The sequence below is a fragment of the Montipora foliosa genome, chromosome 2 (assembly GCF_036669935.1).
Source record: "Montipora foliosa isolate CH-2021 chromosome 2, ASM3666993v2, whole genome shotgun sequence".
NCBI lineage: Eukaryota > Metazoa > Cnidaria > Anthozoa > Scleractinia > Acroporidae > Montipora > Montipora foliosa.
In genome coordinates, this window is record NC_090870.1 from 48,737,881 (window position 1) to 48,752,021 (window position 14,141).

The 14,141-nt window shown below is 38.9% G+C and overlaps 1 protein-coding gene across 3 annotated transcripts in view; it reads left to right on the forward strand.

Moving 5' to 3' along the window:
* Nucleotides 1-25: 25 nt before the first annotated feature.
* Nucleotides 26-14,141, forward strand: part of LOC137993397 (laminin subunit beta-1-like) — a 24,313-nt gene continuing 10,197 nt past the window's right edge. Inside the window, exons 1-8 of one of the 3 annotated variants that reach the window (XM_068839225.1) lie at nt 26-158; nt 1,120-2,070; nt 2,809-2,976; nt 7,444-7,617; nt 7,925-8,134; nt 11,374-12,045; nt 12,546-12,695; nt 13,579-13,821. In XM_068839225.1, the coding sequence (XP_068695326.1) occupies nt 1,212-2,070; nt 2,809-2,976; nt 7,444-7,617; nt 7,925-8,134; nt 11,374-12,045; nt 12,546-12,695; nt 13,579-13,821 (2,476 nt within the window). In that variant the 5' untranslated portion in view covers nt 26-158; nt 1,120-1,211. Of the gene's footprint in view, nt 159-894; nt 2,071-2,808; nt 2,977-7,443; nt 7,618-7,924; nt 8,135-11,373; nt 12,046-12,545; nt 12,696-13,578; nt 13,822-14,141 lie in introns of those variants that run through there. The other 2 variants (XM_068839227.1, XM_068839224.1) reach the window with 2 other exon arrangements.

Genomic DNA, 14,141 nt, shown 5'->3' on the forward strand with positions numbered 1-14,141 from the left:
CAAATGCTTATTACCTGAACGAGTATGACAATATGGTTGCTAGAATTTATGCAGAGCTGCTCCAAGGCAGAGTACAAATGAAATGCATTTGTCGTCTTGGCCCATATCCAAGTACCTGCTATATTGAAGTAAACCGCGGCGTCAACTTACCAATAAAGGTAATAAATCACATGTTAGATAGCTACTTATTGGTTTCTCATTTGTTTCAGCTTAAAATGTGAAACTGTAGTGAGTGTTGGCATGGTTTTCTCTTCTCTAAGAGAAGAGAAAACCATGCCATTAGCTATGGCGCGGTTGTTTAAAAGGCGATTAACGCTAATCCCAGATTAAAAATTAACCAAGAAATTTATTTCTCTACTCCCAAATGCTGTTCAACGCTGATATTTGGCAAAACTTTACATTAGAAGAAGTCAATCTTGAAAAACAAAAATAAGCAAAAGGAACTTTCACTGAAAAGTTGAAAACATGAAACAAAAATTTATGCTAATAATCCTGGATTAAGTTAATTAACAACAACAACAGCAACACCAGCTTTTTAACCAAATAAATGTTAAACTTAATTAACAGCGTAATCTATTAATACAAAAAAAAGGTAACATTAATTTTACTCAGAATAACTAAAAAGCTAATCGTGCTGAGTAAAACTAAGTAATGTTTAATTATAGGAGATATGTTGGTACTAAAGCTAGAGCAAAGCAGTTGATTAGTCAAAGAAAGAAGACCAAAAGAATGAATAGATAAAATGGTTTCGAACAACCGGCAATGCATGACATTAATTTTTAATTTTCTAGAAAAGTGTGCTTTACGCCATGAATATTACATAATTTTAACATTCTAGGCCAAGTATGTATCACAAGGTTGTGAAATATTGCTATTAATAAATTATTAGTTCACAAAGCAGCACAATTGAAGTGCAGTGGGTGCTTTGAAGTTCAATTTCAGATGTTCTTAACTTTTTTACCTTTGTTCAACTCATGGCAATAGATGCTGGGCAAACCAATTCAATCATAGTGTTTTAGATTCCATGCAGTATTGCACCTGTTCGAAAAATGGAAATTCACAAGCTTTTATGTCTTTTGTTCCTTCATCTCCTTTCCATCTCCTTAAATACATCCTCAGGAGATGATACCTGTCATTTCGGTGGTTGCTATGCAGATTCTCAGGGGAAAATTCCTCGCCCATGTATTGCTTCTCCACTCAGTATTGCTTTCATGAGAAATGCTACAGCAACAAGCACCTGTGGTACCCCTGCTTCTGGATACTGTGAGTTGGGCCCTGGTCAGAAGTGCTATGAATGTGATGCAAACAGCACCACCAAGAAACATCTACCAGAGTTTATGGTGAACAGCGAATTTGATACTCCATATCTACTTGGACAAGTAACATGGTGGCAGTCTCAGACATGGTGGGATGTATACTCGCAAAACCCTGACAGCCCTCCGAAGGTAAATATAACACTATCATTAGGTAGAAGTTTCCATATTTCTGGTCGCATAACTGTAAGATTTTACAATAGAAGACCAAAAGAAATGTTTCTTGAGAAATCAAAAGACTCTGGCAAAACATGGAGTGTTTTACAGTATTTTGCCTTTGACTGTGAGAATTCATACAACATGCCTGCATTACCTCCTGTCATTAAGAGTAGTCCTTTTAATGTGAGCTGCACCGAGTATTACAGTGGTACATTACCCCCAAGATTTGGAATAGTGGAGTTCAGATTCGATTCAAGGTATGATCCAGGTTGTGGCTATTTTGATCCAGATGTCCAGGACTTTATGCTTGCAACAAATGTGCGAGTCAGACTAGAAGAACCTCCTTCCTTAGATGATATTGGATTGTTGTTTCCCACTGAAGAGAACCTTAACAAGTACTACTACGCCATTTCAGATATAATTATTACAGGACGCTGCAACTGTAATGGACATGCACAATACTGTAGGGGCCCGCGTATGGATGAAACATGTGTGTGCGAACATAATGCCGCTGGAAAAGATTGTGAAATGTGCAAGCCATTGTACAATAATCGACCCTGGATGCCAGCAAATGCAACTCATGCAAATGAATGCCAAGGTACAATTATAATTTAACAATAATATTCATTGAGCGTTTTTATTGTTTTAGATAAGTATAATAACATAGGTGATTATTCAAAAAAGATGCATTTTCTTTTAAGCAATAATTTGTTTATTCATCTGACATCTCAACAAAATGGCTTTTGGTCATTTTGAAAAAAATGGCTAGGTGATTATCACATAATAATCACCTCAAATGTAACCAATGAGCGCAGAGAATTTTCAAAAATCACCTCTGTAATTATACAAAAAATTACTATTATTAGTACTTGTAGCAGATATTATATTTATTTATAAATCGCGGCCCCAGTATTTTAGGGGTAACCAAAAGAATAGCTGATTTACATTTTTTCCTCTCTTCTACTTCGGTTATCCATATCTTCTCTTCCTTCGTCTGTCTCTTTCCCTAGTTATCTTCTTTTACCCTAACATCCTCTATTCATTAGAACCATCTCATTAAGCACATATCATGTTTTGCCTCACTGATAATCTCACCGTTAAGAGTGAGAAAAAGAACTTTCTTAACTTGCTCCTTTTGAAACCTTCAACCTTCAACCCTCAACCTCACTGCACTGTTTTCTCCACCAGATCACAGAGCCTGACTCTCCAAACACGTTAATAAATTCTATATTCTATTTTTTTTTTCATGTTTAAGACCCTGAGACTCGTTAGAGCTAATTATACAAAGGTTGCATCTGGCTTAAATGTTTATATATTTTTATTTTTTGAATTGTAGAGTGTCAGTGTAACAGCCATGGAATGTCCTGCTTATATAATAACACATTGAACATTGGTGTCTGTAGCCATTGTAAACACAACACAACTGGACAGCACTGTGAAAAATGTCAATCAAAGTTTTACAGGAATTCAGATGTACCAATAGATCATCCCAATACTTGTGTTGGTAAGAGAACAGAGTAATTAGATATGCGTCAATTTCACTCAGCTGGAAATTTGAACAGTTTAACCTTACTCAAAAAATGGGAGGATTCTGTGGTGTCATGCAACTGCTGCTTATTACCTCAACTTCAGCATGTTCTAGAAGTTAAACAATTGCATCATGTTTCCTAAGATAGCACGATCTTTTCTAAAAATAACTTGTTTTTTAACTTAAAAAATGTTAATACCTGTCTAAGAGTCTTTGAAAAGTTCCAGAAACAAAAAACATACACAGTCACTAAAATGGTCTGCAGAAATATTAGTCTGGGAGCAAATGTCATAAAATAAGGTCCCGTGTGAAGTTCGTGCTGAAAGCAAGCACCTAGTGTAAAAGTGTTCATTAGGTCCTACTAAACATGAAAAGTTTTGGTGCCAGCTTTGCCATTTGCTCAGACGGCTTTTAAGAGGGGTTTAAAATCTGACCCATGAAATCCAGCGTGAAAACGAGGCTAAAACACATAATTACTCATAACTTTGTTAATAACACATGAAAATACACCAAACGTGCTCACATGATTGGGCATGATCCTCCCTGTTGATTTATGCTAATTTACATAGGTCACGTGACCTTACGCATGAAAGCGAGGCTGAAACAGATAATTTACTCTAAATTTGTCAAAAAAAATCCTTATCATGCCAAACTTGCTTACCTTAGTCAGTCAGACATCTTGCATCGATTGGTGCCACTTTGTAGTGTCACGTGACCCCATACATGGAAACGAGGCTGGATTGCAAAACACGCCAAAGGAAAACAAGTGCTAAGGTCATCAAAGTCAAAGCTAAAGACACGATCATCGAGTTAAAGGAGGACAGAAATCTGTTTGCTCGTTTGGCGATGGTGTGCAAGAGCCGCCCAGAAATTGACATCCAAGAGGTTGTTCGCTTACACGAGTTCACTGTTGTCCCACGATCTTTGTTTGCACGAGATGGTACCATGTTGCATTGTTCTTGCAAGAGTGCCCTTATGCATATCCTAGAGAAGGCAGGTGGCCTAATACACAAGAAATCACCGCAGGATTCAAAGTCGCGATTGTTGATGGAATGGCCGAAGTCCAATCACAAGACAAGCCAGAGTGGATCAAGAACTGTAGAGACTTGGCTGAACATTTCACGAATCGCTTGCTTGTAAAGTATAATGATTTACAAGAGCTCCACATAATCTTCGACAGATATGATGTGCCATCCTCACTGAAATCAGCAACACGAGTCAAACGACAAGGTGACCATGCTCCCATTTATTATCGCATTACTGATTCTACCCACATCGCCAAGGTGCCGATGAAGAAGCTTCTTGCTCATTCAAATACCAAGGGCGAACTTACTACGTTTCTCGCAAAGAATGTGAAGGATAATGCTAATGGGAGACAAGTCGTTGTGGCATGGGGAACGGAATGTGAGGCAACGCACAGAGACGTCAGGCATTTACGAAGTACACAAGAAGAAGCCGACACGAAGATTATTTTATATGCTCTGGATGCCTCTGCTCAAGGTGCTACCCAACTCTCTATATATTCTCCTGACACTGATATTCTTGTTTTGGCTCTCCGACGGTATCCAGATTTGTGCTCGAACTCTTGCTTTGTTACTGGGACCGGCAGTAGTCGTAGAGTTATCAACTTGAAGTCAATCGCAGACTCCCTTGGGCCCACTAAGACGGCTGCGCTGCCAGCATTTCATGGGCTGACCGGAGCAGATGTTACTGGGAGTTTCTCTGGAAAGGGAAAAGCCACTTGTTGGGATGAGTTTGATAACGCCAGCACTCCTATCTTGCAAGCTCTTGCTAACCTCGGTTGTGGGGAACAGCCAGATGACGGCACAAGAAGTGGAGTGGAACAGCTGGTTTGTCGGATGTACCAACCAAAGACAGACATCAAAACCGTCAAAGCCCTCAGATGGTCCCTCTTTAAGAAAAATCAAGCTGAGTCTGAGAGGTTGCCGCCAACACAAGCCGCTCTCCATCAAGCCATTCTGAGAGCGCACTACCAGCTTCTTGTTTGGAACAACGATCATGTAGCAAACCCGGTGTTGCCCTCACCAGAAGGCTATGAATGGCAAGATGAAGATGGAAAGTGCATACCAGTCATGACAAATCTTCCACCAGCGCCAGAGGCAATTAGACAGCTTGTCCGATGCAAGTGCGCCAAGTCCCGTTGCTCTAACAACCGTTGTCAGTGTCAAAAAGCCTGACTTGTCTGTACTGATCTCTGTCTGTGCTCTGAAGATCGCCAGAACGAGTATGCTGAGAGTGATGAGTATGATGAAGACGAAGTCGAACAGGAAATTCCATAGGAATGGACAACAGAACAATGTATATAGATATTCAGTAAGACTTTCATGACTGTATATATAAAATAGCAGTAGTCGCTATTTTCACTTTCTGCCCTTGTTCCAATATACATGCGAAAATGAATACATGGAACCAGTATTATAAGTTGGCAAAATTATTGATTATGTGTACAAGATAGATTCTCAAATGGAGCCTCCGCAGTATTTGCTTTATCCGTCTCGTCCCTGTGCTATGGGTCATAGGAAAATGATTAGTTGAAGTTTTTATATCTGAACTCGGATAACCAGATATGTAGGTATCTGCCTAGTAGTTGGCAAGACAAATGCCATCCTACACGATGCTACCACATATATCCAGCCTCGGTTCCATGTATGGGGTCACGTGACACCACAAAGTGGCACCAATCGATGCAAGATGTCTAACTGACTAAGGTGAGCAGGTTTGGCATGATAAGGATTTTTTTTGACAAATTTATGGAAAATTATGTGTTTGCTCGCTTTCATGCGTAAGGTCACGTGACCTATGTAAATTAGCGTACATCAACAGGGAGGATCATGTCCAATCATGTGAGCAAGTTTGGTGTATTTTCGTCTATTATTAACAAAGTTATGAGGAATTATGTGTTTTAGCCTCGTTTCCATGCTGGATTTCATGGGTCAGATTTTAACCCCCCTTAAAAGCCGTCTGAGCAAGTTGCAAAGCTGGCACCAAAACGTTTCATGTTTAGTAGGTCCTAATGAACACTTTTACACTAGGTGCTTGCTTTCAGCACGAACTTCACACTGGACCACATTTGCTCCCAGACTATATGTTAAGAATGTAATGTTCGAACACAATGAGCATCACAAGACCAGCCCCCTTGCTCTTCTCTCTCTTACCGGATCAACAGTGCTTGAAATTAGGCGGTCGTCTCGTCGCCCCAGACAAGCAGAAAGTTTACTGGGCGGCTAGTTTTTGGTAATAAAAATGAAAAGGTTGGTTGCCTGAAGAAAAAACAATGGACAACCGAGCCAAAAATAGAAAATGTTTTTCCCAAGAACAAACTGTGTGAGTGTTAATATCTAAATCTTTCACATAATTTCGATAAAATCCAAGTCTAAAAAATCTGAGTGTTTTTACCTGAAGTGTTGTTTGTGGTAATCCTTGTGGCTGAAAACAACGAATTTTAGTGATTTGAAGGGTTTGTGTTCAAAATTCGTTGTTTTCAGCCACAAAATTACCACAAACATCGCTTCAGATAAAAATACTTGGATTTTTTGGACTTAGATTTTATCAAAATTATGTGAACGATTTAGATATTAACTGTAAAACAGTTTGTCCTGGCCCCTTCGTTGTTTAATTGCCTGCCTTTTGAAACAGGGACAACCTGGAATTTTTTTAATTTTGAGCACTGGTTCAACTTAAAAATATTTGCTAAAGCTCAGACCTCTCTTATTGTTTGAACAGCAACATAACAGCAACATAACAGCATTGCAAGTCATTTTGATATTGGCAATTCATAGTGTGGGTAAAAGTAAAGAATCCGATCCCACCAATGCGTCGGCCAACACGTCAGCCAATGCGTTGGTCGACTGTTGGTCGACTGCCTATCAGGTTTTTGTCGTTCCTTATGAAGTTGTTCTTGCTTCCAACTGAAAGAAATAACAAAATTGTAAAGAGTAAGTATTTCGACCAACATGTCCGAAGTGCATCGACCGACGTGTTGGAAGTGCGTTGACCGACGTCGGTAGTGTGTGTCGGCCGATGCGTCGGTAGTGTGTCGGTGGTGTGCCGGCATTGGCTGACGCGTTGGTGGGATTCTTTACTTTTACCATAGTGTGAAAGGGTGTTCATCGTTGAGAACAAGATCTAGGAGACAAAAGCAAACGACAAAATTAAAATTTATGTACTCGCAAGTCACTACTGCAAAGTTCTTGAAGTAATGTGGTTCTTGAAACCAAAGTGTGTAAGGTAGACTTTGTTTAATAAACAACCAGCCCACAATGTTCTTGATCCTTTACAGTGAAATCAGGATAGGACTTCCTTCCTTCCAACATAATTTGTGCTTATTGTAACAATAATGCATGTTCTCTAATCATAGTATTCTTCATTATTGTCCTAGCTGTCGCATTTTTGTATTTAAAAGCTTTCTATTGTTGTTTGCAGCCTGTAACTGCTTTCCGGAAGGCATAACAAACAATGGCTCATGTCTTCAGGAGTCTACATCCACGCAGGTGGCTGGACAGTGTCACTGTAAGAACGATGTGATGGGTCAGCAATGCAATCTTTGCACTCCAGGATACTGGGGACTTACATTAAGTCCACGTGGAGAATGCATTGGTCAGTCTTTTTATCATTTTTTCCCTTTACTCTTAAATGAGCCAGCTAAATCACCATTTAAAGAATAAATACTGAGCATCCCTGAAGCAGCCTCCATTGACAGGTATTGTCTGGCATTAGACAGAGTAAAATCTTGATAGTCTTACTCTCAGGACTCTTTGAAAGTGTTAAATTAACTGTATTTTAACTTGATTCGAACTGAACTTTTTAATTTATTATGGACAAGTAAACTGGTCATTGAATTTGTATCTGTAGAGCGGGAAAGAATGGAAAGCAGTGAATTGAAGTATTCTTCTACTTTTTTTAGAGTGTGGGTGCAATAGCCTTGGAACTGTTAACAGCACTATAGAATGTGACCAGTATACTGGCACATGCATGTGCAAGCTGAATATACAAGGTACAAACTGCAGTGAATGCAAAGATGGTTTTTACCATTTCCCTCTCACCAATGGAACAGATTGTCAGCAGTGCCCTTGTGATTTTGGTGGGGCTTTCCCCATATGCAACAAGAGTTCAGGTTTGTGAAATTTAACACAAAGTAGTAATTTTAAGCTACCCCTTTAAAGTTGGTTACTTTAATTTCAATCTAGTGTAGTATTTGTTGTGATTGCTTTCTTGTTTTTCTTGTTACGTACTTCTACATTTACATAAATTTTTGTTTAAAAAAGTGTTGTTATCAATAATCTGAGTCAAAAAACTTTGGGGCACTTGCCAAATTTTGGGCAAAAATAGACAATTAACTGTACGTGCTTCCTTGGTTATATGAGCAATGCATGTTCTTCTTTCGCTGCATTTTTCTTGTGCACCCCCCCCCCCCCCAATCCTTTTCCTCTGACAATGTTGAAATATGCGATTGATTGATTGATTGATTGATTGATTGATCAATCAGTGAACAAATCTTGATTTTGGAGACCCTGAAAAATCAACATTGTAATGGGGGGGAGGGGAAAAAGTGGGAATTGTCCCAACAGGTTTTGATTGGTCTCAGGGCTGGCTAGGTTCATTAAATCTCATTAGAGAATTTTCTTGGATAGTAAAACTGTACAATATATTGCACCGATGTAGAGGTGGTGTAAGGAAGGATTGTAAAAACGGTGGGTTGCATTACAGTGAGTGGTGAACAGTTCTTGACCACATTTCTTGACTATTTAAACAAGTGCCTTTTGGCTTTAAAAGATTACCAGGTGTGTATCTTTCGAGATATGTCCAGGTTTAGATGCATTAGATGCACGCGGATTTCAATAAGCGTCACAAAGTGTCCCCTTGCTCTTCTAGCCAACTTCAACATCATTTGTGTCTCAGAATACAGACAATTTATGTCACAAAGTGTCCCCCAAATGCTGCTCTTTAAGTGAAGATTAACTGCTGCATTAATTTTACCCAAAGCTAAAAATAACGCTAACCTTTACCCTTACCTTATTGTTGAAAATAGGTAGCAAATGCTTAGACTTAAAGGGACACTTTGTGTTGGATGTCAAAATTGGGCGTGCATCTAATTAGGGTCAAACCTGGACATAAGTGTATCTTTCAACACTTCCCACCCTAGAAAACGCAAAAGATCTAATTAGTCGTTAGCTTATTATTTTATAATACCTGAGAACTGTTGAAAAATGCAGTAAGCGTTTTTTTGTTCGGAAACAAACGCCAATTAAAGATCAGTGAAAGTGTATATAACACAACACGCCATATACACCTGTATTCTAGTAGCCACATCAAAAGCGCAACCAGAAAATGTGTTTTTAGGAGTGAGAACTGTTACTGTTGTCAACAACAGCATTGGTCCGGCACAGACAATTCTTTTTTGTATGACACTGATTATTGTCAGCAAGATGACATGCAGCAAATTTGGCGAAGCAAAAGCTACAGAGACATGAATTTGGCCCTTTCCCTTGTAATATTTTATTGTCTACGCAATTTGTTGTCTTTTAACTTGTGAGGAGTCTAGTTCTGCATAGCAAAGTCAAGGGCATTCTGCAGCTCGAAAAGCAGCGGCTAACTCGCAGAGTCTGGGAACGAGTCTCCTGAAAATATTCTTTGCTGGTTTTCGGCTTCCATAAAACACAGACTTTACTGCAATAAAACAGTTTTTGCAATTTTACAAAATGTGGCTAAATGTAATTTAGGCTAAGTTAAAATTGAGCCAGTGCTGGTCAGCAGTGATCACAGATCATGCATGCCTATTTGACATACGGGTTTTCACCAAGCTTCAGATGACGGTACTTGCTGTGTGAGGTCGTGCAGTTCTTTCGCTGCAAATTGTGCTTGGTGCGGCAGTTTTTTCCTCCCTTCCCTCCCTCTTTGGTGGCCTTGGTGAGTACTGAGGTTGGTAAGTATCTCCACTGACTTGTCAGTGTGACGGTGCCTGGTGGTGGTTGCCACTCTCTGGGTTGCCATGGATACCTGCTCGTGGCTCGTATTTTGCTGGGCAGCACGACCCGCTTTCATAGGCACCTTCCCCAAGCTCATCTATTGGCGATGAGTTTAATTGTTCACTATTTTGAGGACGTGTATTTTTGTTTGCTGAAATTCAGTTTCCAGCAATCCTGCTTTGGGACACTTGCCAAATTTTGGGCAAAAAGTAGAGAATTTACTGTACATGCTTCGGCTGTTATTTGAGCAACACATGTTCTTCTTTCACTGCCTTTTTTGCACCCCCCTTCCCCCCAGACAATGTTGAAATATGTGAGTGATTGATGAACTAATCTTGATTTCGGAGGCCATGAAAAATCAACATTGTAATGGGGGAAGGGGGAAAAGCAGGAATTGTCCCAACAGTGTTGACCAGGATTGCTGGCTACTACATACTTTACAGTCCGATGTTTAAGGTCATAGCAATCAGTGATTTTGTTGTAGTGAAGACTAAGATACTAAAGTGTTGTTCCTAGCTGGTAGATTATATTGTACAACAGCATTGGCCAAATCTAACAAAGCTCTATTGATAACTGCTGAAGTACACGTGCATGTCTTACCATTTCATGGTACATCTCTCTTATCTGGCTATGCCAGCAGACAGTGTCAGTGTCACTTTGCCGTTCTTTTGCGCAAAGCATTTGGCTTTTGCTAGCAATAATAATAATAATAATAATAGTACTACTACTACTACTACTACTACTACTACTACTACTACTAATAATAATAATAATAATAATAGTAATAATAATAATTAACTAATAATAATAATAGTAATAATAATAATTAACAACTATTCGCCGAAGTGGAGGTGGCTTAAGTATATACTAAAAACAGTGAGATAATACAGCACAAAAATATTATTTTAGCTCATTTATTTCTGCAAAGATTACAACATTTTCGGGTGCAAGGTGAATAGCAAAGGTTATCCGGAGTTTGAGTAGCCAATCAGCGCGCGCATTTAACGCTATCCACTGTATTAGTATATACTAAATAGGGTAATAAATGACATTATTATCCTAAATAGGTGAAATTGATTTCACTTAATATTGTTGTTGGCATAACTTATTCCTGTCAATAATAATTAATACTGATATACGGTATACATGTGGAAAGTCATCAGGTTACATCACAAACATGTGAAAAACTAATGGCCTTTTGCATAAGAAATGTCTGGTCTCCAACAAAACAGTTGATGCTAACTACCGTAGTCCATTTATCACAAAGAATCATGAGGTACATGACTGTACTTTACATTTCCAAATTTGTGCTGATGCATTTCATTGTTTTCTGATCTTACATTGATTTTATAGGATTAATTTCAATGAATTTTCCTTTCATATGCAGGATTATGTACCTGCCGCAGTGGTGTTGAAGGTACCACCTGTAACAGAGCTCAACAGGGACAGTTTTATCCTTTCCTGGACTTTGTCATACTGGAAGGCGAAGACATGCATGGTACTTTCACTTCTGTCACTGAATATGATGGTCGTGGTGTGGCCTTCACGGGTAGTGGTTATGCTTCTTTCTTTCCGGGTCAATATGCATTCACCAATGCGTCTAACATACTGGCAAGTTATCATTACTACGCTGTTATCCGGTACAGTGTTCATTCATCTTACACCAGTGGTCCTGAGGCCAGGCTTACTCTGAAAGTTGAAGCTATCAGTTTCAATGAAAGTTCAGAATTCAACATCTTTTTGGAACAGCTACCAAGTGGTTCTCAACAGGCGTGGATGTCACAAGACACTGTTAAACTGTTTGCAGGGGAAACATATAATATTTCCCTGTTTTACAACAGTTCTGGTGATTATAACTACCCATTTCTTGTGGACTCCATAGTCCTCATTCCTGACCTTTCTCTCACCCGAGTATTTACGGAGTCAGGGCAAGATATTCGTAACCATCTGCAGAGCTGTGTGCAAGCCAGGGCGTCACTTCCCCATGTGGAGCCAGAGCCAGCTTATTGCAGTGCACTTATGTTTTCTGTCAGTGCAGAATTATACAACGGTACTTTAGGTAAGCTTACCGTCTAAATCCAATGGTAGGTGAGCAGCAGCAGTGCAATACTTTATAGTTTCTAAATAAGATCAATCTTAATTCCTTTTGCTAAGACTCAATTTATGAGGAAATTTCATTTTGAATTTTGGACATATAGATGAAACAAACTGGGGTAGATTCTGGCAGTAGTGGCATGTTAACATTGTACGAGGGATATGCTAGGACTTGGCAAAACAATAATGTTTCATTTGATTTATGTCTGTAAAAAGTTTGGTAAGGGATTGTATACAGGGTAGTTTGCATGGTGCTCTGAAGACCTTCCTTAGGCTAGTGATATGGTTTTCCTTAAGCTAGGAAGATCCGATCACCATTTAAATCAAAAGCCAAAAGGAAACTGTTAGTATACGCATGCTGGACAATCTGTGTTATAGAATTTCTCTAATGTTATTAGCCTACTTCTCTATGTAATAAAACATCTTAATGGAAATCAATGGTAATGTATTCTTTTTTCTCTGCAGAGTGTGGCTGTAATGCTTTCGGGACTGTAGCAGGTTCATATAACTGTACAAGTTACGGAGGACAGTGCTCATGTCGCCTGGGTGTGGTGGGTCGAACCTGTAACTTATGTGGTGTTGGCTTTTACAGATTCTCTTCTGCTGGATGTGATCGTAAGAACACATAACTTAATATTCAGTTAATTGGTACACGAGATTTTATATGAACTATCATAAAATGAAAAATTAGTTTAAAAAATAATGCTCATTCCAGCCTAGCCTAGAACCAAATTTACGGTATCCTGGCACCAGTTAGTTTTTTTTCCTTCTTCTTAAAAACATATCTTTACAGGATAAACTCCCTTTGACCTTCATTACTAGTGTGGAAGATTACTCAAAATTTTATGAACAATGGTGTGATGTGTGGTCTCATTCTAAAAGGCTTGAAAGTCATGTGAAATGACATTTAGGCAGCACTTTTTTCCTTATTTATTTTAAGACCCTGAGTGGTTGTCCAGTGAGAGCAGAACCCAGAACCTTCTGCACTGCAGTTGGATGTTTTTGTCGCAGCTAACAAGTTGGAGTCAGCTTAATTTTTGTATTTCTTTTGCCATTGACATTTGAGCAATAGAGGACTCTTTCCATGTTTACATAGCCTAATCCAAACACAAGGGTTAGTTGGGAGAATTCTTGACAGTTATGCAAACCTGAGACGCAGGCGAAGGTTTGCGTAACTGTCGAGAATTCTCTCAACTCCCCTTCGTGTTTAGATGAGGTTATGTAAACACCAAAAATAGTACTGTATTGCTTTTATAAAATATTTCTCAAAAATAAAACGTCGAATGAAGGAAAATGCTGTTTTTTCTACTTCATGATTTTCTTGATATGCGCTCACATTTCCTACCGGCCAATCAAAATGCACATCTGACAGCACATAACCAATCAAAATTTGTGTGATGGCACAGTCGTGTTTACATATTCTCATCTGAACACAGCTACGTGTATTGACCAATGAGAGTGTGCATATTATCCTAATTATTTTATAATGATTTTTTAGCTTGTGAATGTTCAAATGCTGGTTCTGTGGAAACTGCTTGTCATGAGCTCACTGGACAGTGTCATTGCAAGGTCAATGTTGAAGGTTTAAAATGTAACAGCTGCAAGCCTGGTACATTCAACTTGGACAGTGCTAATCAGCAAGGATGCTTGAACTGCTTTGGTTATGGTCGTGCTGTCAGCTGTACATCAGCCAATGGATTTGTTGCATCAACTATTACAAGTGATTTTGTGAATGAAACAGGTATTTTAAACATGCTTGTTTACAGGAGCCTGCATTGTATTCATTTTGTACAAATATTCACAAATTGTGTAACCACAAAAAAAAACTTGAAAGGTCAACTTCTTTCAAGCCTCTCTTTAATTCTGACTACGTTGACATGAGACATTTAGTGTGAAAGTTTATTGTGGATGCACAACATGATCTGCATTCATCTTGGAAATTACAACCAGTGCCCTTAAGAATAACTATTAGCTGTGCCAAATATGAAAAATCCGCCTTTTAGATGTGGCCAAAAACTCTGTGGGATTGTGTTTTTTTCATCCCCATTTTTCAATTCTTTT